This window comes from Diplotaxodon limnothrissa, linkage group LG16, assembly GCF_057381915.1.
Source record: "Diplotaxodon limnothrissa isolate DT_005_m linkage group LG16, D_limnothrissa_male_GT1.1, whole genome shotgun sequence".
NCBI lineage: Eukaryota > Metazoa > Chordata > Actinopteri > Cichliformes > Cichlidae > Diplotaxodon > Diplotaxodon limnothrissa.
This window is the reverse complement of record NC_140611.1, coordinates 3,010,559-3,035,936: the sequence shown is the minus strand read 5'-3', so window position 1 is coordinate 3,035,936 and position 25,378 is coordinate 3,010,559. Positions and strand designations below refer to the sequence as shown.

At 46.7% G+C, this 25,378-nt stretch overlaps 1 protein-coding gene across 1 annotated transcript in view; it reads left to right on the top strand.

Moving 5' to 3' along the window:
- The window catches only part of LOC146615565 (uncharacterized), a 27,296-nt gene extending 1,954 nt beyond the window's left edge, over nt 1-25,342 (top strand). Inside the window, exons 3-8 of the mRNA XM_085375068.1 lie at nt 1,251-1,484; nt 10,114-10,284; nt 21,300-21,431; nt 21,845-22,011; nt 24,816-25,088; nt 25,166-25,342. Coding sequence (XP_085231194.1) covers nt 1,251-1,484; nt 10,114-10,284; nt 21,300-21,431; nt 21,845-22,011; nt 24,816-25,088; nt 25,166-25,342 — 1,154 coding nt within the window. The remainder of the gene's footprint in view (nt 1-1,250; nt 1,485-10,113; nt 10,285-21,299; nt 21,432-21,844; nt 22,012-24,815; nt 25,089-25,165) is intronic.
- Nucleotides 25,343-25,378: the final 36 nt, after the last annotated feature.

Here is a 25,378-nt window from a genome sequence, read left to right as displayed (position 1 = left end):
ATGTCAAGTCAATAATCAGTAAATGCAGGGTCTGCTTTATTTGATAGTGGTTTGATCTTGTATTGAGTTTTACTTCCTTGTCTTGTTGCTTTGATTAGTTTCAGCTGTGTTTCCTCATGCCTCAGTTTTCCTCAGGTTTTTCACAGGCCTGAAAAGGACAAATCAATCAATGATTGAAAAACTCCCCTAAAAAGGCTTCTTTGAACATGTGGTTCACCTGTACCATGCAGCCCAGCATGCAGGCTGCAACTAAGAAACATAGCTGGGAAAGGGGGGGGGGGGGGGGACTGAAGGGTTTTCCCCCCAAAACCTCTTATTTGTGTTATTCTTCTGCCATAATGACATTTGACTTATAGCTCCATCACTTCTCCGTTCATCTTGAGAAGTGTGCAAAATTCTTTTTTTTGTGCCTCTTCTGCAGGTACAGGTTGCAGGTAAGTTTAATACCTGGCCTTATCATTCACAAGGAGACAGACCAATGTGAGGCGAACTTAAGAATTAGTTTCCATGCATCTGAAAAGCTCCACTTTCAGTGGCAACAACAGCTTTAATGAACAGCAGGTCAAAAGGCAGAGTAGGAGAGTTTTTTAAAAGTGCGTTATTGCTGTACTACTGCTCCAAAGGGACGGCAAATAAAAGCTTTCTGTGATGTATGTGTTCCTGCATCTCTGATAAAAGCAGAGTATGTTCAAGTGCAGGTTTATGACCTCCCACTGTGAGAGGGGTTAAGGCCAAATGCTGAGCTATTCATGCATGCACACGCAGCACTGTGCCCCCTGCTGGGTCCCATAGGTAGATTTACATGAGCATTTTCTTTAGAGAGAAACTTTCTTTTGACCTAATTTAACCAAATCAGGGCAGAAAGGAGAAAAGAGAGAAATGACAAAAAGAAAAGAAAATGGTAAAAGTAGAAGACAAAAAAGGAAGTAGAGAAGATAAACAGATGTGGAAGAAAAGCTATATATAGTTCACTTTTTTACCGGTTCCATAAAGATCTCTAAACCAATAGGGTCCAAGGTAATTCATGTCTCTCCCAGTTAGTGGTTTGGTGTGCATTAAAGATTAAGGGCTGTATTAAACATTTGCAGAACCTTACTCTACTTATAAAGCTAAGAAAAGGAGGCCGGGCTAACAAACTTTATCATTTATTTTTACTTTCACAGTGCTCAAATTTCCCTTTCACTCATCTACCCACTACAGGAAACTGACCCTAAACCTTCTCCTGCTGTCGTCTGCCTTTGTGTCTTCAGGTGATGAATGTTTGACGCTAGCTTTAAAGGGTCGCTGTGAGAACCAGCTGAAGCATCGTCACACCGGGACAGAAAGGGTGATTGGTAATGGTCACATGACAGTTGGCACCATTAGCACCAGCGGTGGTAACCGTCTGCTCGAGCATGCCATTGGAGGGCTCTGTGAGGTCCACTTCCTCCCACTGGTCGTTGGAGTCAGAGACAGTAACCGAACACAAAGACTCAGATGTGTTGGTAGGTACAGCAGGTCTGAAAAAAGCCCAGCTCAGTCCTTGCAACCAGCCTACACTAACCACTTAGAGGGCATACTTTTCCCTTTTTTTTTTTACAGACAACTAATTAACAGCACTGTATTCAGAGTATTTGGAGTATTCGGAGTATATGTAATGATTCTGTGCTGAACTGAAATACATAATAACCACAGAAAGCACAACAACTGACATAAATACACAAGTGTCTTAAATGGGAGTCTACTGTGTTTTGCACACTCCTGCAGCCAATCCGGTCGTTAAGTCTGACGTCACTAGCCGTGTCTGGGCCTAAACTCCGCTGCAGGTCCATAAATCAAACAATCACTGTGGCATTACTGAGAGTTGAAAAACTGTCTAAAGTCTTTCATCTTTAATAAAATGATCAGCGTTCTGCTCTACCAGGTGTAACAATTGAGTTTAACATCCAGGCATCCATGAAAACGGAATTTATGACATTTAACGGAGTTAGAAGTTAGCAGGGAGTTAGCTCGCTAGCTTCTATCTAAATACAATATAGCATGTCCTGACTGCGGGGTTTTGGAAACAAATTCAAACGTACAGCTCTGTTATCACTTCCAGCATAAATGAAGACAGAAAACTAAACAGCAGTGACGTTTGTAGGGTTACTGAAGTTGGGCTAGCTGGTATATAATGATGTGCTACGTGACCGCTAGCGACACAGCTATGTTAGCATAATATAAACAAGCTAACTTTTTTCCCACTGGATAAAAGTTAACGTGAGTGTTCTCGGTGGTCAGGAACAAATGTAATCGCATGGCAGGATGCTGTAAAAGGACCAAACTTCAGCCAGGAGAACAACTGAGATAATCCATCCACAATACGAGGTTAGTCATTCATATACTGCTGCATGGGCTGGGCTGTAGCTACATCCTAAGGTTTTAAAAACTGAGCTTAAATAAATGATTAGCGGTAATAAAAGCCGAGGGAGGTCAGCAGTGATCACTGACTGTTTTAGGAGCTTTTTGAGATAAAATAGAAGAAAATACAAAACATTAAACATGTTCACAACACAAAAGCCATATTAAACACAGACTACTTTAGGCCCGGAAGTAGGATTCGTCACGTCATCACTTAACGACCGGATTAGACGATCGCCCACATTTAAACAAAACATTGAAAAAAAATATGGTTAAGTGACTACAGCTACTTCTTCTTCTGGCTGTCCTCTTTATGAGTTACCACACAGAGGATCATCTGCTTCCATCCCACCCTATCCTTAGCATCCTCCAGCTCTGCATATTCTCCTTCGCCATGTCATTGAACCTCGTGAGGTGGTTAGGCAGGAGCACAAAGTGGGTATTCTAAAAAATGGTGGTTTTTACTTACCCCAGAAAAATAGACAAAATGAATCAACAATATACATACTAAACAAGGCCAAAGGAACAGAACTAAACTCAAGACAAAATAACAATTCAACATAACTCCAGACTAATTGCTCAACAAAATAAAACTGAACTAACACACAAGAAACACAAAGGACTTAAATACTGGCTGATCAGACCAGGTTGATGCATAAGGGGAACACAAATACCAACAAATTTAACATCAACAAAAGCCCCCAAAAGCAGCATTTAGTTTAATACTTACTTCAAATTAATGATACTCAGCAAATAAGCAACTTATAAGTAAAAGCAATTATGCAACATTTAAGATAATTGTTCTTCCTCATGATAGAACTACACTTACTATCACCCAGTCAGCACTTCCTGTGTATAACAGTGCTCAACAGAGCATATCTTTTGCCCTTCATGACGCCAGCAGCCCTGAGCAGCGACATAAACCCCTGCCAGCACCGGTAAAACAGAGAAAAAGAATTTAATAAAGATGATTGTATCAAAGCTAACTAAATGTGTGCACTACAAATAGAACTCATTTATTTCAACAAAATCGAATAAACATAAATAAAGTGTCGAAAAAAGAACGGTGTCACAATATTTGTGTATATGAAATTAAGTTTACTCCTAAGGGTAAGGATCCCTCACAATGCAGCTCCTACAGACCGGTGAGCCTCGAAGCAAAACAAAACTGGAGCACCAGAAGGCCAAAAGACAAAAACAAAAAACGAGCCCAAAACCAAAAGAAACGAAGCACACCAGAACACAGGAAAAAACAGAGCCCAAAACAGAAGAGTTCAGGGGGCCGACAGCACAGGAGTCCAAAACAGTTCAGGGGGCCGGCCAGGGGGCCGACAGCACAGGAGTCCAAACAGTTCAGGGGGCCGACCGTGCGGACGGCAACGGCGGCGACGTGGACACAGTTCGGGGGGCCGACCGTGCGGAAGGCAACGGCGGCCACTCAGGCGATGGCGGTCCGGGGGCCGGCCGTGCGGAAGGCAACGGCGGCCACTCAGGCGATGGTGATCTGGACCAGGCGAGGCTGCAGAGGCTGGACCAGGCGAGGATGAAGACTCGGATGAGGCTGGACCAGGCGAGGATGAAGACTCGGATGAAGCTGGACCAGACGAGGCTGAAGGCTCGGATGAAGCTGGACCAGACGAGGCTGAAGGCTCTGAGGCTGGACCAGACGAGGCTGATGATGATGCTGCAGCCGGCGAGGATGATGATGATGCTGCAGCCGGCGAGGATGATGATGATGCTGCAGCCGGCGAGGATGATGATGAAGCTGCAGCCGGCGAGGATGATGATGAAACTGCAGCAGGTGGCTGGACGGGCTCCTCGGGCCCTCCAGCTGAGACAGGTGGCTGAACGGGCTCCTCGGGCCCCCCAGCGGAGACTGGAGACAACGGCCGGAGCGGTCCCTCGGACCCTCCAGCGGAAACAGGAAACAAAGGCCGGAGCGGTCCCTCGGACCCTCCAGCGGAAACAGGAAACAAAGACCGGAGCGGTCCCTCGGACCCTCCAGCAGAGACACGGGACGAAGGCCGGAGCGGTCCCTCGGACCCTCCAGCGGAGACACGAAACGAAGGCTGGACGGGCCCCTTGGACCCTCCAGCAGAAGCCATCGCAAAGCCAGCAGGCATGGAGTCCTCTGGCAGACATGAAGGCAATGGGTGCTGTGCTGAGCACTGGCCCTGCTCAGACAGCACTGACACGGAGTTGTTCTCTGAGGGCTGCTTAATCTTCAGGGGTCCAGAATCAGCTGGGGACTGAGACCTAGCCTCTGGGGAAGCCCTGGAGTGCAGAACGGTGCCTGAAGCAGCTAAAGCGCGAGAAACTCCCTGACTGGACCTTAAATTTTCTCCCTGCATGGAGTGAATGAGTGGAACCGGTACTGCTGGAGCCAGAGCTACGGGTAGCGGGGGCACTGGAGCTACTGGGGCCTGCGCTACAGGCGGCACTGGAGACTGAACTGAGGGTGGCACTGGAGACTGAACTGAGGGGGACACTGGAGACTGAGCAGAGGGGGACACTGGAGACTGAGCAGAGGGGGACACTGGAGACTGAACTGAAGGGGGCACTGGAGACTGAACTGAAGGGGACACTGGAGACTGAACTGAAGGGGACACTGGAGACTGAACTGAAGGGGACACTGGAGACTGAGCTGAAGGAGGCACAAGAGACTGAGCTGAAGGAGGCACAGGAGACTGAGCTGAGAGGAGCACTGGCTGCGGGGGAGCTAACTGAGCTGAGAATTGCTGCGGGGGAGCTAACCGAGCTGAGAGTGGCTGCGGGGGAGCTAACCGAGCTGAGAGTGGCTGCGGGGGAGCTAACCGAGCTGAGAGTGGCTGCGGGGGAGCTAACTGAGCTGCCGGTAGCTGCACAGGCGATAAGCAGCTCGCGTTGACATCCGCCACACAAAACGCAGCCCCTGAATGAACAGTCATGCAGTCTGAAAATGAAAAAGAGTCCTCACTCACCACAGCCGGCGATTTAGAAGCCCGAACGTCCGGCTGTGGGGTGGCGCGCTTGCGGCGCGATCTGCGTTTCCTCCCCGCAGACGGCTCCGACAGGCCGGGCAGCGAGGCAGGAGTGGCTGAGAAAAGGTGAGGTGTGTGCCGGAGAAAAGCCTGTATGGTCGGAGGAAGTGAATTCAGTAGCCATGGCAGGCCGGAAAAGAGACGTTGTAGCCGACCTTCCACGGCGCGGCGAAGCTCGTACGGAGGATTCTCCAGCCACAGCCCGAGGAGGATCTCCACATTGTAGCCGATGTCATCCTGGAGCTCCTCGGACGGATTGACTGCCGCTGGGTCCATGGTTGCTGGTTCGTTCTGTCACGGTTTGCGGGGCAAGCCGTGTGGATTTGTAGTAAGGACCCAAAAGGCGGCAGCTCTGGTGCAGGTGAGTGTTTATTTACAGGGGTGTAAGTACAAACAGCGGTGGCGACAAAACATGAAACCGGAAACCTAAACTGGGTAAACTAATAAGACAAACCAGAATGAGGATGCAGGGAGGTCCGGAGAAATACATACGGGGAGACGCAGGGAGACCGAGGGGAAACAACACAGACGAACCAGCGATTACTAAGACAGAAAATACAACTTAAATACACTCAGAACACAGGGAGATTACACACAGGTGGGAGACACAGCTGGGAGTGATTAACATGACGAGACCAGGGAGGCAAACTGAAAACACTCACATAAGACACAGACCTTCACAATAAAACAGGAACACACAGGGGGAACAGGGTAAACACCAATTAGAGAACAGAACCAAAATCGCGAAGAGAAAACACAAAACGCTGGGTCAAAAGGACCCAGGATCATGACACATGCGGTCCTAAATGAATTTGAATTTGGCCCATTGTTTCAAAAATGGATTAAAATACTGTATTCCTCTCTGGTTGCGGCAGTGAGGACAAACAATGTAACTTCTGACTTCTTTCAGGTTAGTAGAGGCTGCTGGCAAGGCTGTAGTTTATCTCCCTAGCTTTTCAACTTAGTAATCGAACCTTTAGCTATCGCTCTTAGGGAGGACAATCAGGTTGCTGGAATCTCTAGGAGCGGGACAATGCACAAAGTATCATTGTGTGCAGATGACTTATCGCTGTATATATCTAATCCAACGGCATTAGATATAAAACTGCTCAAGGTATTAGATCACTTCAGACGCATATCTGGATGCAAATTGAATTGGAAAAGTAAGTAAGTAAAGTAAGTAAAATTTTATTTATATAGCACATTTCTAGATAAGGGATCACAAAGTGCTTTACAAGGTATAGACACAGATTAAAAAGACGAAGTACAATCAAAAGTTAACAAAATGCAATTTTAAAAAGATGTGTTTTTAGCTGTTTTTTAAAAGTAATCAGTGAATCAGCAGATCTTAAGTTCTGAGGAAGAGAATTCCACAGTCTGGCGGCCACAGTAGCAAAAGCTCGATCACCCCTAGTTTTCAGTCTCGTATACTTAATAACAAGTAGGCCCTGACCACAAGACCTCAGAGACCTACTAGGGGCATAGGGCTGTAAGAGTTCAATGATGTATGATGGTGCTTGTTCTTGAAGAGCCTTAAATGTGAGAACCAGAATCTTAAAGTGGACTCTGAATTCGACAGGGAGCCAGTGTAACTGTATAAGCAGCGGTGTTATATGTGAGTATTTCGATGTTTTCGTCAGAAGCCTTGCTGCAGCCCACTGTTCCCTATTAATAACAGAGAGCAAGATTTCTCTGCCTTCCCCTTTAAGTTAGAAAAAGAAATGTTTAAATATTTGGGAATAAATATAACCCGCACAATGATGGAGTTGCGGATTCATAATTTTGACACTTTGTTAGAACAAACATCACAAGATTTTTAAAAAATGGGCAACATTTCCAATCTCATTAGCAGGCAGAATAAATCTAGTTAAAATGGCGGTCTTACCAAAACGTCTCTATGTTTTCCAAATGATTCCTGTTTTCATAACCAAATCAAGTTTCAAAGATTTAGACAGATTAATAGCAACATTTATTTGGAAAAATTCAAATCCCAGAATGGAAAAATCATATTTGGAAGTACCAAAAGAGCCTGGTGGGCTAGGGTTGCCACTACTGGGCGGCTAATATCACCAAATTATTGCACTGGAAATATGTTTATGAGAACAGCGAGGGTGAGGCTTGGGTAAAAATGGAACTGATGTCTAATCCACTTCCCCTCCTAACCTCATCCGTAGCTCTAAATCAAAAACAGAAAATAACAAATCCAGTTGTAGGAACATCTATTAGATTATGGCTTCAATTCAGAAGGCGCTTCTGTTTGCAACAGGTTAGTAATTTTTTCATTGTTGCTTTTAACCTTTTTATTGCCATCCATTTCAGATAAAGCATTCCAAATTTGGCACAATAATGGTTTGAAGTTTTTTTACAATTTATTTTCAGGAGAAACTTTTAACACCTTTGATGCTTTGATGAGAGATTACAATATACCAACCTCACATATGTTTAGATATCTGCAAATACGAAATTTTGCAAAAACATTGTTTCCTTCATTCTCCTACTTACCTCCTAAAAATCAAGTGGATACTATTTTGGAAATAGATCCTTTTGGCAAAAGGTGAATCTCCGTCATATACAAACTGATACAGAGCTTAAGGCCTGTTACTTGGGAAAAAACTAAAAATAATTGGGAAAAAGACGTTGGGGTGGATTTATCTGATGATGAGTGGAGATCTTGCTTGAATCGTATACATACCTCCTCCCTTTGCATTCGCCGTGGTTTAATTCAGTTTAAAATTCTTCATCGTCTTCATTATACAAGAGAGAGGCTTTCAAAGTTTTCCCAGAAGCCGATCCTGCCTGTCCCAGGTGTGGACATAATCCAGCAAATGAGGGTCACATGATGTGGTCTTGTCCTAACCTGGATAATTATGGATAATATATTTAAAGTATTATCTCACATCAGTGCGCAAAATTTAGTGCTTGATTTCCACATTGGCATTTTTGGAGTTATGCCACCTCAATACGAAATTAGCAAATCTCAGGAAAATGCCATAGCATTTGCTGCATTGCTTGCCTGTAGACTCATTCTATTCCACTGGAAGTCTGCAGAGTTGTGCAGCTGCAGGTGCGGCTTCGACACACACTTCAAGGATGCTAGGATAGCGAGAGAGATAGTTGGAAGCTGTGCCGTGTTTTCCAGGGATGTGCTGATCTTTGAACTGGAATGGCTGCATGGCTTGAACCAGTGAATAATTTCCCCATTTGAGTTCTTCAGCCTGTTCAGCCACTGCAATGCTTTATGGTCAGTCTGCAAGATGAACTCCCTCCCCAGCAAGTAGTACTTTAAGGAGTCTAGTGCCACACTTGATAGTGGCATAGTGCTCTTCTGAAGGTACGGCTCTAGCTCTGGCCGGGACACACTTTGCTGGATTGATTGTGAGGACAGCAAGCTGCAAGCGGTCCAGGACCAAATTCAGATGTTCCACGTGTGACTCCAAGGCACCGCTGTACATGACAATTTACATTGCAAGCCAGACATTGTGGTTGTGTTGGTCACTCTGGCACGAACACCACACCCAAGCTGATCCCACAAGTGTTCAGTGGGGTTTAGGTCGGCACTGCAGTTAAGGCATTCCATCCTCTTTTCTCCAAAGTTCGGGAGGCAGTGCCTGATAAACCCCGCTCTGAGGGGGTGCGTTGTCATCTTGGAGGGCAGAGTTTGGTCCCAGACTCTGGAGACACAGGATTGCCACTGGCTGCAGAATCTCAATGTCTCTCAGCATCGAGCTTTCCTCCAGTGATGACAAGCCTTGTTTTCCCATGGAGGGAGATGCTGCCTTATACTAATACATCACACAAGCTCTACCAAAAACTGTTCCCCTATCAGTTCAGCAAACAGCATTATGTTCTCCACATCTTCTCCACACTTTGACCCTGCGATGTCTTCGGCAGAATCTTGACTCGTTGCTGAACGTAACATTTCTCCACATGTTCTGGTTCTACTGCACATGATGTCAAACTGTAATCATGGCAGCCCTGTGAGAGTGGCGTTCTTTACGGTCCAGAGAGCTGTCTGCCATATCATCCTGAAAACCTGGACTGCAAATCTGTACAAGGATCCCTATGGCCTTTGGTTCCCAAGTGCTAGTGGGGTGAGGAAATGGTCTTGTTGTGGTGTATTCTTTTTGGGACACCCTCTTCATGGCCCATCTTTGACATCCCCAATTATTAACTTAGAACTGGCCAATTTGGAGACGGTACTATGACTCGCGCCAAATAATGGTGCAGCTTGGTTTTACAAAAAACCAGCTTGAATTTGCCCTATCGTGTGGGCCCTGTCCAGATCATTAACAATTTTGTGCTAAGTTTATATGAAAATCCAAATAACTGGGATTTATAGTAAATCTAAAAAAAAAACATATGCTAATAATCACTGTATCTTTGAAGATGTTTGTGCAAAGTTTCATTCACATGCCAAATGTGCAATTAAGTATTTTTGTATTGTTGGTGAGTGTAGAAGGATACCAACACTAATTTGACATGTCTAGCGATATATCAGTCCAAAGTCTTTCATTAAAGTAGTCTTTTAAGACAAACATCTGTGTTTGATGCTTGCTCAGTTATCCAGGTAAGGAAATCCCAGAAGGTTTATTCTGTTCATCTGAACGTAGTGTTTTCAGTGCAAGTGAGGTTCTCCCACTGAAAACGCGACGTCCTTCTGGGACAAGGACCTTTTCTGTGTCTTTTCTGTGATACTTTCCTTTTCCCTGGACAGATCACACAGACTTTGCAGCATGTCCTCTGCTGCTGCCCGTGAACTCGCCTAGTTTGCCCGTCTCAAGCTGTGAGCTGAATAAAAACACGAGACGCTGCCATCAGCAGCCTCTGGGCACTCACCTCTCCTGTCGCCTCTACCAGACCTGTGACCATGCTGTCCTCATTTCAGGTACGCTGTTTTTATGTCTATGTAACGGTCTCATGAAATAAACCTTGACAGCAAATTTTAGTAGTATGCAAGTAAATTAATATTAGTATATTGCTACAGTTACATGCCAATTACATCGACAAGGTCCCGGGTTCAAATCCCGTCTATGGCCTTTCTATGAGGAGTTTGCATATTCTCTCCGGGTACTTAAGGTTCCTCCCACACTCCAAAGACATGCATGGGCATTTCCAAACTGACCACAGGTGTGAATTATGTCTCTGTGTTAGCCCTGCTTATTGGCCAGCTGTCCAGGGTGTAACTGTTTGACAGGTAGGATAGGTTTCCCCTATCCTGTGACCTTGGACACATGGTTAGTAAATGGACTGCTTGTTATACAGCCCTATACAGCATGTCACATTCACCCATTCACACACATTCATACAAGCACTTGTTTCTACCTAACATTTACAGACAACAATAGCATCGTGAGGAGCTCTCTGTTATCGCTTAGTGTTTGCCGGTCTTGTTTATTTCCTTACCTTATACAAATTCCTCTTGGTCTTACTTCATGTGGTTAGTTCTGTAGTCCTGTTCCAAAAATCTGTATAATCAAAAAAATGAAGTTGGGTGATTGTTACATGTACAAGATTCAAACTTGTAGCTTGAACGAAATAATTTCATGTTTCTATGGTGAACATAATTACATCATGTAGCATCTGCATGAAATTCGGCAACGTAATTCGTTCTTGTTGAGATGATGTGATACAGTCTAGTAAGAGTGGTTAGTTGCCTGGACTCACGAAATTCACAAGATCACATGAGATGTCAAACTGCAGGAAAACCACTGGAGTTTTAAGAGGCAGACAAGTACACACACACCACGTGTGTGCTCTCGCTATTTATTGTGGTTTAACCTGTCAAGGACAAAAACGTACAGAAAATTCTGCAGCAAGCCTGGTAATCATAGCTTTCCTAGTTTTGTTAGGCCTGGAGCGACAGCTTGGTGGTGTGATGGTTAGTGCTGTTGCCTCACAGCAAGAAGGGCCTGGGTTCAAATCCACAATCTGGCTGGTTTGCAGTGTGTAATTAGAGTTATTGGTGATTCTTAATTACCCATGAATGTAAGTGCAAATGGTTGCTTGTCTCTATGAAATAATCAACGCCCATATTGGTTCATTAAGCAAGAGAAGCAGTAATAGAGATCGACAGACCACCTGACTTTCACGCATTGCATTGTGGGTACAAGTGGCAACAAAATCAAAACACTGCATCAAGCATTTCCAGCACCGGTAATCATTTCCATCTCGCTGCAGGGCAACCTGCTAGTGACAAATAAAAGCTGTTTCATTCATTAATTCTGCGGTTTTAATCCCTACTTGCATTTTATTTGCCCCAAAGACAGTGATGTACAAAACGACGGAGAACACGGCAGCTCCGTACGAAGACAGACGTGACGAAAAGAGTATGAGGAAAAAATCAAGGAGTGAAAGGGTCAGACCCACACGAGCATAGAGTGGAGTAAGGACGTCAGCCTGCTGCCCAACTTTCATCACGCACATATTTATTATCATATGGTCCTAAGTGTGAGTGCATACACTCACAACATGTTTAGTAACTTCAGATCCCTGCAACAAGCCCAGGTCCAGTTTAGTTCAGTTCAGTTCAGTTCAGTTCATTTTTATTTCAAACATTTCAAACATGTGCCTTCACAATCATTACAAAATATCATTCCATTATTTGTTTGAAAAGGAGTAGGCTGAAGTATTTACTTATTTGTCCCTACCCCCTCAAGTTTTACCTCTCATTCATTTAATTTTTTTTTTTGTCTTAAATTAAACAAACAACATATGAAACATATAAACATATGAAGTAAAACAAAACATAACATACATAAATCAAAAACAAGAAATTAGCAAGCCCCACCACAGTATAGTTTCTTTCATATGAAAAATACAGAATGTGTATATTTGCAGATACACAAGTTATGGAAAAACAACAAACCAAAACAAAACAAAAAAACAAAAAAACAACCAAAAAAGAACCGCAACACCATTACCAGCAACATTACCATCCTGGGTTAACCCCGTTTTCTTCATTCTTATACTTATTTAAAATTAGGTTTTTATATTTTACTTTAAACTGTTTTATGTTTTGACTGTCTTTTACTTTGGTGATTTGGACTATTCCATCTCACAGCTGTTGTTACAGGCCAACGCATCTATTTGTCGTTTCAGGTTGTAGTGTTACACAACATTTTCAGATCTCAGAAAAAAATGAGTGTTTCGTAATTCATTCAATTATTGTCTTTATTTATAACTGGCATTATTGTTTCATTCTATTATAGAATCTTACAGGAAAGAGGCAAAATTGTAAAAATCCATCGTGCTTTATTCGCTGCTTCGGTGAAAAACAAATCAACAATGCAACAACAACAACAAAAACCATTGCAAAACAACATACTGAAACAGTTATTCATCACTTGATTGCTTCAATACAACACTTGGGCACATATATGCGGACGTTTCGTGGCTGTTTTGATCTCGCTCTCTCTCTTAACTGATCAGATCTGGTAGCAGCTTTAAACTCGGTGTGACCCAGGCTGATAGAGGGGCCCAGTCTGGATCACATTCCTACATTTTGTAGGCCGGTTTTCCTACAAAACACAACAAACATTAGCCCGCAAAGCCACAGTGAACAAAGCAGCATAGCAACGAATTCAATTCAAATCAATATAAGACTTACTTGTAACCTACATCAACAATTGTGTTATGATAAATTACGTAATAACTACAACAGAAGACTGACCTTTGTGGAAATGCTTGGAGCAGACTAACCTGGAGTGTTCTGGGATGTTATATTTGGTCTTTGAATGGCTGCAATCCAGGCCATCCGTCGCCTCGTTGTTACTTCGGAAACATGGCTTGAACAATTTTTCTTCCACAACGTAATCCCGTCGGCTTCCCGTGGCTGTCATGCGACCGGCTATTGCAGTTAATAATACAACTGTCATGAACCGAAGTTCCGCGCACAAGCTGGACCCAGAAGCAGAGCACACACACACCGGGGTATGAGAAAAAAAATAAACTTTATCATAACTGAAGGTGTCCCGGGAGGGTAGAAGGGGAAAACGCGTGGAACCAGAGAAACCGAAGGACCGGGAGGTGAGTCGCGCAGGAACGCCGAGAGCGGGACTGTGGGAGGCTGCAACAGAAAAAGGAAAAGGATTATTGGGGTGCGGGGAAATGGCAGCATACGAGGGGAGGTAGAGTATGCGTCTTACGATGATAGCGGGGCTGAGGGAGCCGGAGGGAGGGGTGAGGGTCCGCGGGGGAGCTCCAGAAAAGTCGAGGCGGCGAGTGCTGATCGTGATCCAAATTCCAGACGGGCAGGTGGACAGGCAGGTGGCTCAAAACACGCCGAGTTGTGATCTGAGTACACAGGGCAGAGTTAGTGCTAGTTCAGATGAATAAGTTTTCATAAGGGCTTTCCCACAGGTGTACGTTACCGCTGAGAGACGACTACGGACTGGCGTGGAGCAGCAGGCTGGGCAGGATTAAATAGTCCACCTGGTGATCGCCTGGGATGGGATGCAGGTGTGGAGTTAGCAGCCACGCCCGTGGGCGTGGGCATCCCATCAGCACCTCGGACACCGGGCCGCGGACCATGACAGTACCCCCCCCTCACGGGTCACCCCCAGGCGACCGGCCGGGCCCCCCCCTGCGGAGAGAAGCATGGAAAGCATGAGATGAGACGAGGGTCCAGAATTAAGGAGCGTGGGACCCAGAGGCGGTCCTCGGGGCCGTACCCCTCCCAATCCACGAGATACCGCCAACCGCTCCCGCTCCGGCACGCATCCAGGATCCGCTGGACCGCATAGGCCGGATGGCCGCCGACGAGCCGGGCGGGAGGAGGGGGCTCGGAAGGAGGGCACAGGGGGCTGAGGCGGACCGGCTTAAGCTGAGACACATGGAACGTGGGGTGCACCCGCCGGGAGGCCGGAAGCCGGAAGCCGGAGCCTGACTGCCACCGGGTTGATGACTCGGTCCACCTCGTACGGCCCAATGAAGCGGGGAGCCAGTTTGCGAGACGTGCCCCGAAGTGGGATATTCCCAGCTGCCAACCAAACCTTCTGTCCCGGTTGGTAGTCAGGGGCTGGGGCGCGGCGGCGATCGGCGTAGTGCGCATGCCGTTCCTTCGCGCGCAGGAGGGCGCGGCGAACGCTGCGCCACACACGTTGGCAGCGCCGGAGGTGATGTGGAGCCGACGGGATGGAGAGAGTCAAGTCCTCTTCTGGGAAGAGTGGAGGCTGATATCCGAGGGACGCTTCGAAAAGAGACAGACCGGTGGAGGACGAGGTTAGAGTGTTGTGGGCGTACTCCACCCAGGGCAGGTAGGTGACCCAAGAGGAGGGGTTTTGACTAGCCACGCACCTCAGCATAGTCTCCAGCTCCTGATTGAGACGTTCAGTCTGTCCGTTGGATTGCGGGTGGAAGGCGGAGCTCAGATTGACCTTGGCGCCGAGAATGGAGCAGAAGGTCTTCCACACTTGTGAGGAGAACTGGGGACCTCGATCGGAGACAATTTCCAGGGGGATTCCGTGGAGCCTAAAAACATTAGTGATCAACGTTTGGGCTGTCTCAGCGGCCGAAGGCAGCTTGGCTAGCGGGATGAAGTGAGCGGCCTTAGAAAACCTATCTACAACGGTGAGGATGACACACTTTCCGGAAGAGGTAGGGAGACCGGTAACAAAGTCAAGGGAGATGTGAGACCACGGCCGGTGGGGTGTAGTGAGCGGGTGGAGCTGACCTACGGGGTGCTTGGTGGATGACTTATTACGGGCGCAGACGGCACAGGTAGACACATAGTCCTTCCCGTCCCTTATTAGCGACTTCCACCAGAAATGTCTTCTGAGGAGGTGCGTCGTTCTGCTCACGCCCGGTGGCACGTGAATCGTGCAGTGTGGATCCAGTGGATGACAGCCCCACGGGCGGCGGCGGGAACGAAGCGCCGTCCGGGTGGTCCGGTCCCTGGATCAGGGTCCCCCGGGAGAGCTCAGCGAATGGTCTCCTCAATTTCCCAGGTGAGAGCACCCACCACGCAGGCGGCGGGTAGGATGGTGGCGGGGGGGGGGGCGTTTCACTGTCGGAGGAATATTGACGGGAGAGCGCATCGGGCTTAATGTTCCGCGACCCTGGACGATAGGAGAGAGTGAAGTTGAAGCGAGCGAAGAACAGAGACCAGCGGGCTTGGCGTGGATTCAACCTCTTGGCGGTTCTAAGGTACAGTAGATTCTTATGGTCTGTCCATATAAGGAAGGGCTGTTCGGCCCCCTCCAGCCAGTGGCGCCATTCCTCTAAGGCGAGTTTAACAGCTAGGAGTTCCCTGTCGCCGATGTCGTAATTCTTCTCCGCAGGGGTGAGTCGGCGCGAGAAGAAGGCGCACGGCCGGAGTTTATTTTGAGGCCCGGACGGCTGGGAGAGAACCGCTCCAACTCCCGCATCAGACGCGTCAACCTCAACGATAAACTGCTTAGAAGAGTCTGGATGGGTTAGAATGGGTGTGGACGTGAATAATCGCTTCAACTTGGCGAAGGCTGCGTGGGCCTCCGGGGACCAGGTGAAAGGCACCTTAGATGAGGTGAGCTGGGTGAGAGGCGCGGCCACTTGGCTGTAGTTCCGAATGAAGCGACGATAAAAGTTCGCAAAACCCAGGAAGCTTTGGAGCTTCTTCTGTGACTCCGGGACCGGCCATTCCAACACTGCCTTCACCTTCACCGGGTCGGTCTTCACCTGCTCACCTGCTAGGATGTAGCCCAAGAAGGAAATAGATGAAACGTGGAACTCACATTTCTCTGCCTTGACGTACAACCTGTTTTCGAGCAGCCGTTGTAGCACACTCCTCACATGGATGTGATGTTCTTCGGGCGTTCTGGAAAAAAACAGAATATCATCCAGGTACACAAAAACAAACACGTTCAGGAAATCCCGTAACACGTCGTTGACTAGGGCCTGAAAAACCGCCGAGGCGTTAGTTAACCCAAACGGCATCACCAGATATTCAAAGTGCCCTAGTGGGGTATTGAAGGTGGTCTTCCACTCGTCACCCTCACGTATCCGAACCAGGTGATAGGCGTTCCGCAGGTCCAGCTTGGTGAAGACTGTGGCTTCCTGGAGTGAGTCAAAAACAGAATTAATTAGTAGGAGGGGATATTTATTCTTGACGGTGATGTCGTTTAGACCCCGGTAATCGATGCACGGTCGGAGCGTCCCGTCCTTCTTTCCCACAAAGAAAAAACCCGCAGCGACAGGGGAGGATGACGGCCTGATTCTTCCTGCTGTTAGCGACTCCTGGATGTAATTCTCCATAGTTTCTCTTTCGGGGCGAGACAGGTTGTACAGTCTGCTAGAGGGTAGCGAAGCTCCCGGGAGTAGATCAATGGCGCAGTCATATGGTCGGTGAGGTGGTAGTGAGAGTGCCTCGTCTTTACTGAACACCTGCCGTAGATCGTGATATTCAGGGGGAACGGAAGAGAGGTCTAGTGCTGGTGGCGGGACTGGGCTCCGTTCCGTTGAGGCGGGGGGAACGGCTGACCCCAAGCAGTTTGCCAGACAAAACAAACTCCAGCTCGCGATTCTCTTTCCGGCCCAATCAATGTGAGGATTATGCCTCTGTAACCAGGGGTAACCTAAGATAAGCGGGGTGTCAGGAGAGGGGAAAGTGAAAAAGGAAAGCTGCTCCTGGTGGTTTCCTGATGCGACTAACTGTACTGGCGCGGTTTGGTGAGTGATATAAGCAAACACCTGATTTCATCAATGTGGACGCAGGGATGGGCGGTTCGAGTGGAGTAAGAGATACCGCTAACCTCTTAGCCAGTTTCTCATCCATGAGGTTCTGTTCCGCCCCGGAGTCCACCAGTGCGAGGCATGTAAAAGTCTGGTTATTAGTCACGATGGTAACGGACAGTAACAATTGGGGTCTAGTAGTGCTTAAAGTGCTGCCCACCCGTATTCCCGGACTTATCGGTGGGCCGGGTCGTTTGGGCGGACCGGGCAAACAGCGATGCGGTGACCGGGCCTCCCACAGTACAGGCAATCCCCAGCCCGGAATCGGCGTTCCCTCTCCTCCGGAGAAAGCCGAGAGCGTCCGATTTGCATGGGTTCGGGCGGAGGAGGCGATGGAGAACGCGTACACGCAGCCGTGGGTGGGGACGAAGAAACACAGATCCCGGGGCGCAATACGGAGCCCATAGGCTTAAGCCGCCGCTCGGCATCCCTCTCCCGCAGGCGTCTATTGATCCTGCGGGCGAGGGAAGCCAATTCTTCGAAGGATTTAGTTTCCTCGTGAAACGCTAGTTGGTCTTTCATCTGGTCGGTTAGCGACCGTAAAAAGACCCCACGGAGGGCCGAATTGGGCCAACCCACGGCGACCGCTCTGGTACGAAACTCGACTAGGTACTCCGCAATACTGCGCTGCCCCTGACGGAGCCCCAGCAATTTCTGCGCGGCGTCGTCCTCCGAGACTGGAGGGGAGAGCGTAGCCTGGAACTCCTCCAGGAAATCGTCGTAATCGCAACCACTAATGGGGTGAGAGGTTAAATAAGCCTCAGCCCATGCTAAAGCTCATCCCCGTAACAACCTCACAAAGTAGGAGATCTTAGCAGCATCCGTGGGGAAGGCGTGCGGCGTGCGGCTGAAGAACAAGGAGCATTGGAAAAGGAACCCCCCACACAGGTCTAACTCCCCGTGGAAGGGCTCCAGCGGCGGAGGTGAAACGCTGCGGTGCACGGGGTCGGGCGGCTTGGTTCGCAGCTGATCCTGAGTGTCACTGAGCTCTTGGTAACGGTCTTGGAGTGATTGGAGCTGCTGATCGTGGCGACCGAGAATAGCGCCCTGTTTATTAATGGTGGAGCGGAGTGAATCTGCTGGGTCCATACTGGCCAGTCCGTACTGTCATGAACCGAAGTTCCGCGCACAAGCTGGACCCAGAAGCAGAGCACACACACACCGTATGAGAAAAAAAATAAACTTTATTATAACTGAAGGTGTCCCGGGAGGGTAGAAGGGGAAAACGCGTGGAACCAGAGAAACCGAAGGACCGGGAGGTGAGTCGCGCAGGAACGCCGAGAGCGGGACTGTGGGAGGCTGCAACAGAAAAAGGAAAAGGATTATTGGAGTGCGGGGAAATGGCAGCATGTGAGGGGAGGTAGAGTATGCGTCTTACGATGATAGCGGGGCCGAGGGAGCCGGAGGGAGGGGTGAGGGTCCGCGGGAGAGCTCCAGAAAAGTCGAGGCGGCGAGTGCTGATCGTGATCCAAATTCCAGACGGGCAGGTGGACAGGCAGGTGGCTCAAAACACGCCGAGTTGTGATCTGAGTACACAGGGCAGAGTTAGTGCTAGTTCAGACGAATAAGTTTTCATAAGGGCTTTCCCGCAGGTGTACGTTACCACTGAGAGACGACTACGGACTGGCGTGGAGCAGCAGGCTGGGCAGGATTAAATAGTCCACCTGGTGATCGCCTGGGATGGGATGCAGGTGTGGAGTTAGCAGCCACGCCCGTGGGCATGGGCATCCCATCAGCACCTCGGACGCCGGGCCGCGGACCATGACAACAACAGCTTCTTGCCTTTCTTTGTGTTTCTTTTTATCGCTGTGTGACTGTTTTCATGTGAAAGCCTGCGTGCACTAGTACCACTGGCCACTCGTACCCACAATCCTGTGTGGTTTTACCCCAGAATGATGTCACATTTTCAGTCCATATTGCCTTGATTAACAAAGTAGTTGTTTAAACAACAAGATTTCATTGTGTTTTCCTGAAGTTTTTAACTTGTGTAGAATGAATTAAAACAAATTTCACTTTACATACTTCAATAACTCACTTCAAGTCAATGTAAGTATACTACGTTGATCCAACATAATCTGATTGCATTAAACCACCAAATGCCAAATGTGTTGGTTTGACATGGTCAAAAAGAGTTATTGTACTTGGTTAAATCACGTGGAAAAAGGTGCCAAGATTAAATTGTGTTCATCCAACAGCAGATTTTTTTGAGTGTAGGTTCATCCTGGGTTATGAAATGGGATTAATGTTCAAGCTCCTTCTGCTTATGATGGTAGTTTTACTTTCCTTCTGTTTATGAATTTCTTATGTGTGCTTGAAGTTCCATGTTGGTTTTAGTTGATGATAAGTTTGTTATTCATCTTTGGTATTCCCATTCAGTTCCTCCCATCTGGTGTAATTCCCACCTAGTGGGAGGAGTCTCTTCTTGGTAAACGTGAGTTCTTCCTTCTCACTGCTGCCAAGTGTTCGTAGATGACACTGTGATCACTGGGATTCTCTCTGTAATGCTGTAGGCTCTTTACTTCACAATATGAAACTCTTTCCAGTAAAATGCAAACTGTTCCTTATTGCTAACTAGGGATGGGTATCGTTTAGGTTTTATCCGATACCGGTGCCAAATCGGTACTTTTGAAATGGTGCCGGTGCTCAAACGGTGCTCAAACCAGTGCTTAAAGAATGGAGAACACAAAATTGGTCCAAAAACCTCTCATGTTCAGCTGTTTGTTTTTTGTTTTTTGACACTGTAATTTTTATTGATAGTTTTGTCACAGTTTAAACATAGACATGTATTGCATTACAGGAGAAATAACCATGCAAGCACACAGTCAAAACAAACAGAACTAAAGTGAACAAAAGGTGTGGGTGCCAATTCTAATCAACTACCGTATGCATGCCTGCCTTTACTCCGCAGCATACATACTCCAGCTTATATACGTACTTTTATACGGGCATGCATCAATAGATATACAGAGTTTTATAGACCTTAAATGTTTTGTTCGTTCATTAATTTTCCTTGGTGCCATATAATGTCCACTTCTCCCACTTAGCAAGTTCAGATGGTTTTTTGTAAAAAGATAGCAATGTTAGCCTTTTCTGCAGCTATGGGGCATATATGGTATCACTCTTGGCTGGAAGCAGTGCTTAAACAATGGAAAAAACACAAACTTTATCCAAAAACCTCTCATGTTTAGCCGTTTCCCTCTTTTTCTTTGGTCATTTTAGCCTTTTTGGCCAGGGTGAAGGGAGTATCTGCCATCAAACAAGAAGACAGCTGCATGTAACTACGACGGTGTTTGCTACTTCACCTTACGTGCATTAATGTAATAACGTGGTTAGCCTACTCAACGTAAATTACACAGAACAACATTAAGCTACTCACGCAGAGAAGAACGGCTGCTGCTGCATCATCATCCTCATCATTTCTGCTACACTGGCAGGGCTGGGGGCCAGGACTCTCCTCTTCGTGTTTTTGGGGATGTTGCTAACTCTGGGTCCGATAACAGGCACCACACCCGCAGTAGATGCGCTCGGTGTGAGGTCTCGCAGCAAGCTATCAAATACGGCGCATTTCTCGGCTTTTAAAAAAAACGCTATGCGTCGCCAGGTGTTTCATCGGATTTGAGGTGTTACCTCCTTTGACAGTATCACAGTATCAGCTTAAAGCACTTGTTGCTGCTGAGTTTGCATATTTTGCTGTGAAGTACAGCCAGACTTTTGACCGCTTCGCCTTGGGCATTTTTAATCTGTAGCTCTGCTCTAAAAGAACGTACGTACCTGGGCCCGCCTACTATCCTCGGAAACGTAAAATGATTGGCTAGAAGTGTATCACAGCTCAGGGAAAAAAAGCACCGAAATAAAGCACCGAAATGTGCGCTGCTTTTCGGTCTGGTTACTACCGTTTATGTTAGAACCGGTGCCATCATGGCACCGGACACCGGTACCCATCCCTATTGCTAACCATAGCTGTCAGTAAAGTTTAGTAGTAAATAAATAAGTTAGTATGGTGACATGTCAGCTCTATATAGCCATATAGTTGTTTAGTACACCTCCTTATGTGATGGAGAATAATTTAGCTTTTGGTCAAAAATGCAGCTCCCATAATGTTTTAGTATTAATGATTGGTCTACGGTTCGAGTCTTTAAGAACTGAATGCAAGTCAGAGTACAGTGATGGAAACGTGTGTGTGTGTGTGTGTAGGTGGCTGGCAGCAACTAGTGATGTTCCAGCATCATGTTCAGAATCTTCAGCGGTTCTACAAAATGCTGCAGAACAACGGCTTCCATAAGGATCACATTAAGACCTTCTTCGGCAGCAGTGGACAGCTTCCTGGTAGGAACACTGGTGGAGTTTTTACTCTTTACTTTCAAAATGTCCACTACATTTATTTGATATCTTTATTTGTCAAGTATAGAAACTAATTAAAAATCGGTGCTTGTTCACTGGCTGCAGAACTGTTTTGATATGTTGCTCTGATAAATTCTGAATAATCACACAAATTTTTATTATTTAATTACAAACACTTCCTCCTTTAAATTTTTATAAAGTTATATATATACTTTCACTGTAGTTTATTCTGTTCTTTCAACATCATGTCTGTTGAGTTTTGTTAACAACAATCTTTCTAAAATTCAGCAACGTAGGCTGATGATAAAAGCCGAATATTATAGGACGTTGACGCACCGACTGTTTGTTAAAATGTGTGTCTGTACCTGACCCCTCTCTGCGGTCTCCTCCCTTTGCAGAGGATGTAGAGGGCGCATACTCTGCAACAGAGAAATCGGTGATCCGTAACCACGTGTCGTACGTCTGCAGGAAGCAGCACTGTGCCGACATGTTGGTTCTGTACCTGAACTCACCAACGTGCAAGGATGGCACCATGCTACTGTGGGATGCCAACCTTAATGGCATTGTAAGAGGCTACACCACCACACACACGCACACGCGTGCACACACACACACACACACACACACACACACACAAAGAAAACTACACTAGAATAAATTAAGTAAACATAAAGGTAAAACTTGGTAGTGGCACTCAATCAAACATGAAAAAAACAAAACAAATGTGCATGGCCACAGATTATATTATATATTATAACAATTCACTGTGACGTCACAGGTTTGAAGTCTTTTGCTGTCTACAATGACCACACTAGAGTGGCAGTTATCAGGTAACACCTGCTAGCTTGGGTAGTACGCTACATCCAAGTTTAAGGGTATAATGTACAAACACACAAATCAGCTAATTAGTGCTACATAAAAGACTTGTCTAATACCAAAGTGTCACTCACTGACATCAAATACAATCTGGATAAATTGGCCTATTTTCTATTTTAATGACTATATTAAAAATGTTTTAAAAGGCAACAACAGCACCAGCACAATCCAGGGATCAATTCAATGTAATTTATATAGCAGCAAAGCACAGCAAGCCACCTCAAGGTGCTTAATATTGTAAGGTAAAAGGGGACGAGAGAACACTGGGTGCATCATGGGAAGCCCCGAGCACGCTGTTTATTTATCCTGTAAAGCTGGACAACATTGGAGTTTGTAGCGATTTACTTTTAGAGCCAAACTCAAGTGTCAACAGAGAAACTACACCGGATGGTCCTTTTCACACACTGAGGTCAATTATGGAGTTCCACAGGGTTCAGTGCTAGGACCAATTCTGTTTACATTATACATGCTTCCCTTAGGCAGCATCATTAGAAGACATAGCATACATTTACACTGCTATGCAGATGACAACCAGCTCTATCTGTCCATGAAGCCAGATAACACACACCAATGAGTTAAACTGCAGGAATGTCTTAAAGACATAAAGACCTGGATGGCCGCTAACTTTCTGCTTCTTAATTCAGATAAAACTGAGGCTTAGAAATATGGTATCTAAGCAGATTCTTACTCTGGATGGCATTACCTTGGCCTCCAGTAACACTGTGAGGAACCTTGGAGTCATTTTTGACCAGGATATGTCCTTCAATGCACATATTAAACAAATATGTAAGACTGCTTTCTTCCATTTGTGCAACATCTCTAAAGTTAGAAATATCCTGTCTCAGAGTGACGCTGAAAAACTAGTTCATGCATTTATTACTTCCAGGCTGGACGACTGTAATTCATTATTATCAGGATGTCCTAAAAACTCACTGAAAAGCCTTCAGCTGATCCAAAATGCTGCAGCAAGAGTCCTGACAGGGACTAGAAAGAGAGAGCAGATTTCTCTAAATCCAGAATTCAAAATCCTGCTCCTCACATACAAGGTCTTAAATAATCAGGCCCCATAACGACTGTGTTGAGTCTGTTCCTTCCCATTCCCTGCAAGGCCACCTGGGTTGGCTGGAAGACTGTTTACTTAGCCTGGCAGGGTGAAGGACACTGTCTCAGCTGAACTATGGACACGCACACACATACATATACTGATACTGATAAGCACTCACTGACGCATCACCCTCCCTACCCCGGATCCAACGCCTCCTCCAACGCTTACCTCCCCTCTGATGTGGACATCGGGTCAGCTGGAGGCGCAGTCGAAAGATTGCAGCGGTCCCAGATCAGATGTACACACTAGAACTCTTTCCCATGTTGCTGTCTGTGTTTATTGTGTTATGGTGTGTTGATACCTGTGCATTCCTGTATTATCCTTTTGTGTTGCACATTTCAATGTTTTTTTTTCCTCGCTACCTAGCCTGACCTGTCTCCCCAATGTGATGTTTGTATTGTATGTACGGTCGGCAAGGTCTGTCATCTCGGTTGTGGACAAAAGACCTGCAACTGACAAATAAACGCTATCTCATCTCATCTCATCATCTTATCTTAATGACCTTGTAGTACCATATCACCCTATTAGAGCACTTCGCTCTCGCTCTGCAGGCCTACTTGTTGTTCCTAGAGTATTTAAAAGTAGAATGGGAGGGAGAGCCTTCAGTTTTCAGGCCCCTCTTCTGTGGAACCAGCTTCCAGTTTGGATTCAGGAGACAGACACTATCTCTACTTTCAAGATTAGGCTTCAAACTTTCCTTTTTGCTAAAGCATATAGTTAGGGCTGGACCAGGTGACCCTGAATCCTCCCTTAGTGATGCTGCAATAGACGTAGGCTGCCGGGGATTCCCATGATGCATTGAGTTTTCCCTTTCCAGTCACCTTTCTCACTCACTATGTGTTAACAGACCTCTCTGCATTGAATCATATCTGTTATTAACCTCTGTCTCTCTTCCACAGCATGTCTTTATCCTGTCTTCCTTCTCTCACCCCAACCAATCACAGCAGATGGCCCCGCCCCTCCCTGAACCTGGTTCTGCCGGAGGTTTCTTCCTGTTAAAAGGGAGTTTTTCCTTCCCACTGTCGCCAAAGTGCTCATAGGGGGTCATATGATTGTTGGGTTTTTCTCTGTATCTATGAAGCGCCTTGAGGCGACTTTTGTTGTGATTTGGCGCTATATAAATAAAATTGAATTGAATTGAATTGAATTGAATTGAATTGATGGACTGGAGAAAGTTAAACCTATGGTGCAAGAGGCCAGCCAAAAAGTGAACATGGTACATGGTAAACAGTAGATGCTGATGTGGTCCTTTCTTCTTTCCTACTGCTGGCACTTGACTGCTTTTCTTTCCTGATTGTCTCACATCTGTTTCCTTGTAATCCATCTGTCCCTGTGTGCCTTCACACACTTCCATTTCTGATTCTCTCTGCCTCCCTTTCTTTTTCCAGGCAGATCTAAAAGAGCGCTACTCAGTCAATGAGCTGTTGGCCGACCTGGCCGGCTGCAGGGCAACTCGTGTCCTGCTGTTTGTGGATCAGAGCTACAGCGGTGTCCTATCCAAGCGGCTGCAAGGCTCTCAGAAACACCTCAATGTGGTTCTAATCCAGAACCCGGCCAGGCAGACTTATGCCCACCTGAACCACAAGTTGAGTCCAGGCTGGGAGGACAGCAGCTGGTCCTTAATCAGTCCTGCCACCTGCTTGCTGGACCACCTGGGAAAGGTGACCTTTTAGATGAATCTTTGTTTCAGTGTTTACTCCTCTGAATACTTTTCTAATCTCCTCTCATGATGTGTCAGGATGCTGGGATGTTTCGCCTTCTGGAGCCATGGGCGGGCCTTTTAAACGTGACCTTGGCTGGTGCCCCGTGCAATGCCACACCACCTCTAACAGATAGCGAGATGCAGCGAGAGTACCAGGGCTGCCAGAATCTGCCGACTGCACTTTGGCACCAGAAACTCAGAAGGGCAAACTAAAAGCAGAGCATGGAGACGCACTGGGAGACTTTGAGA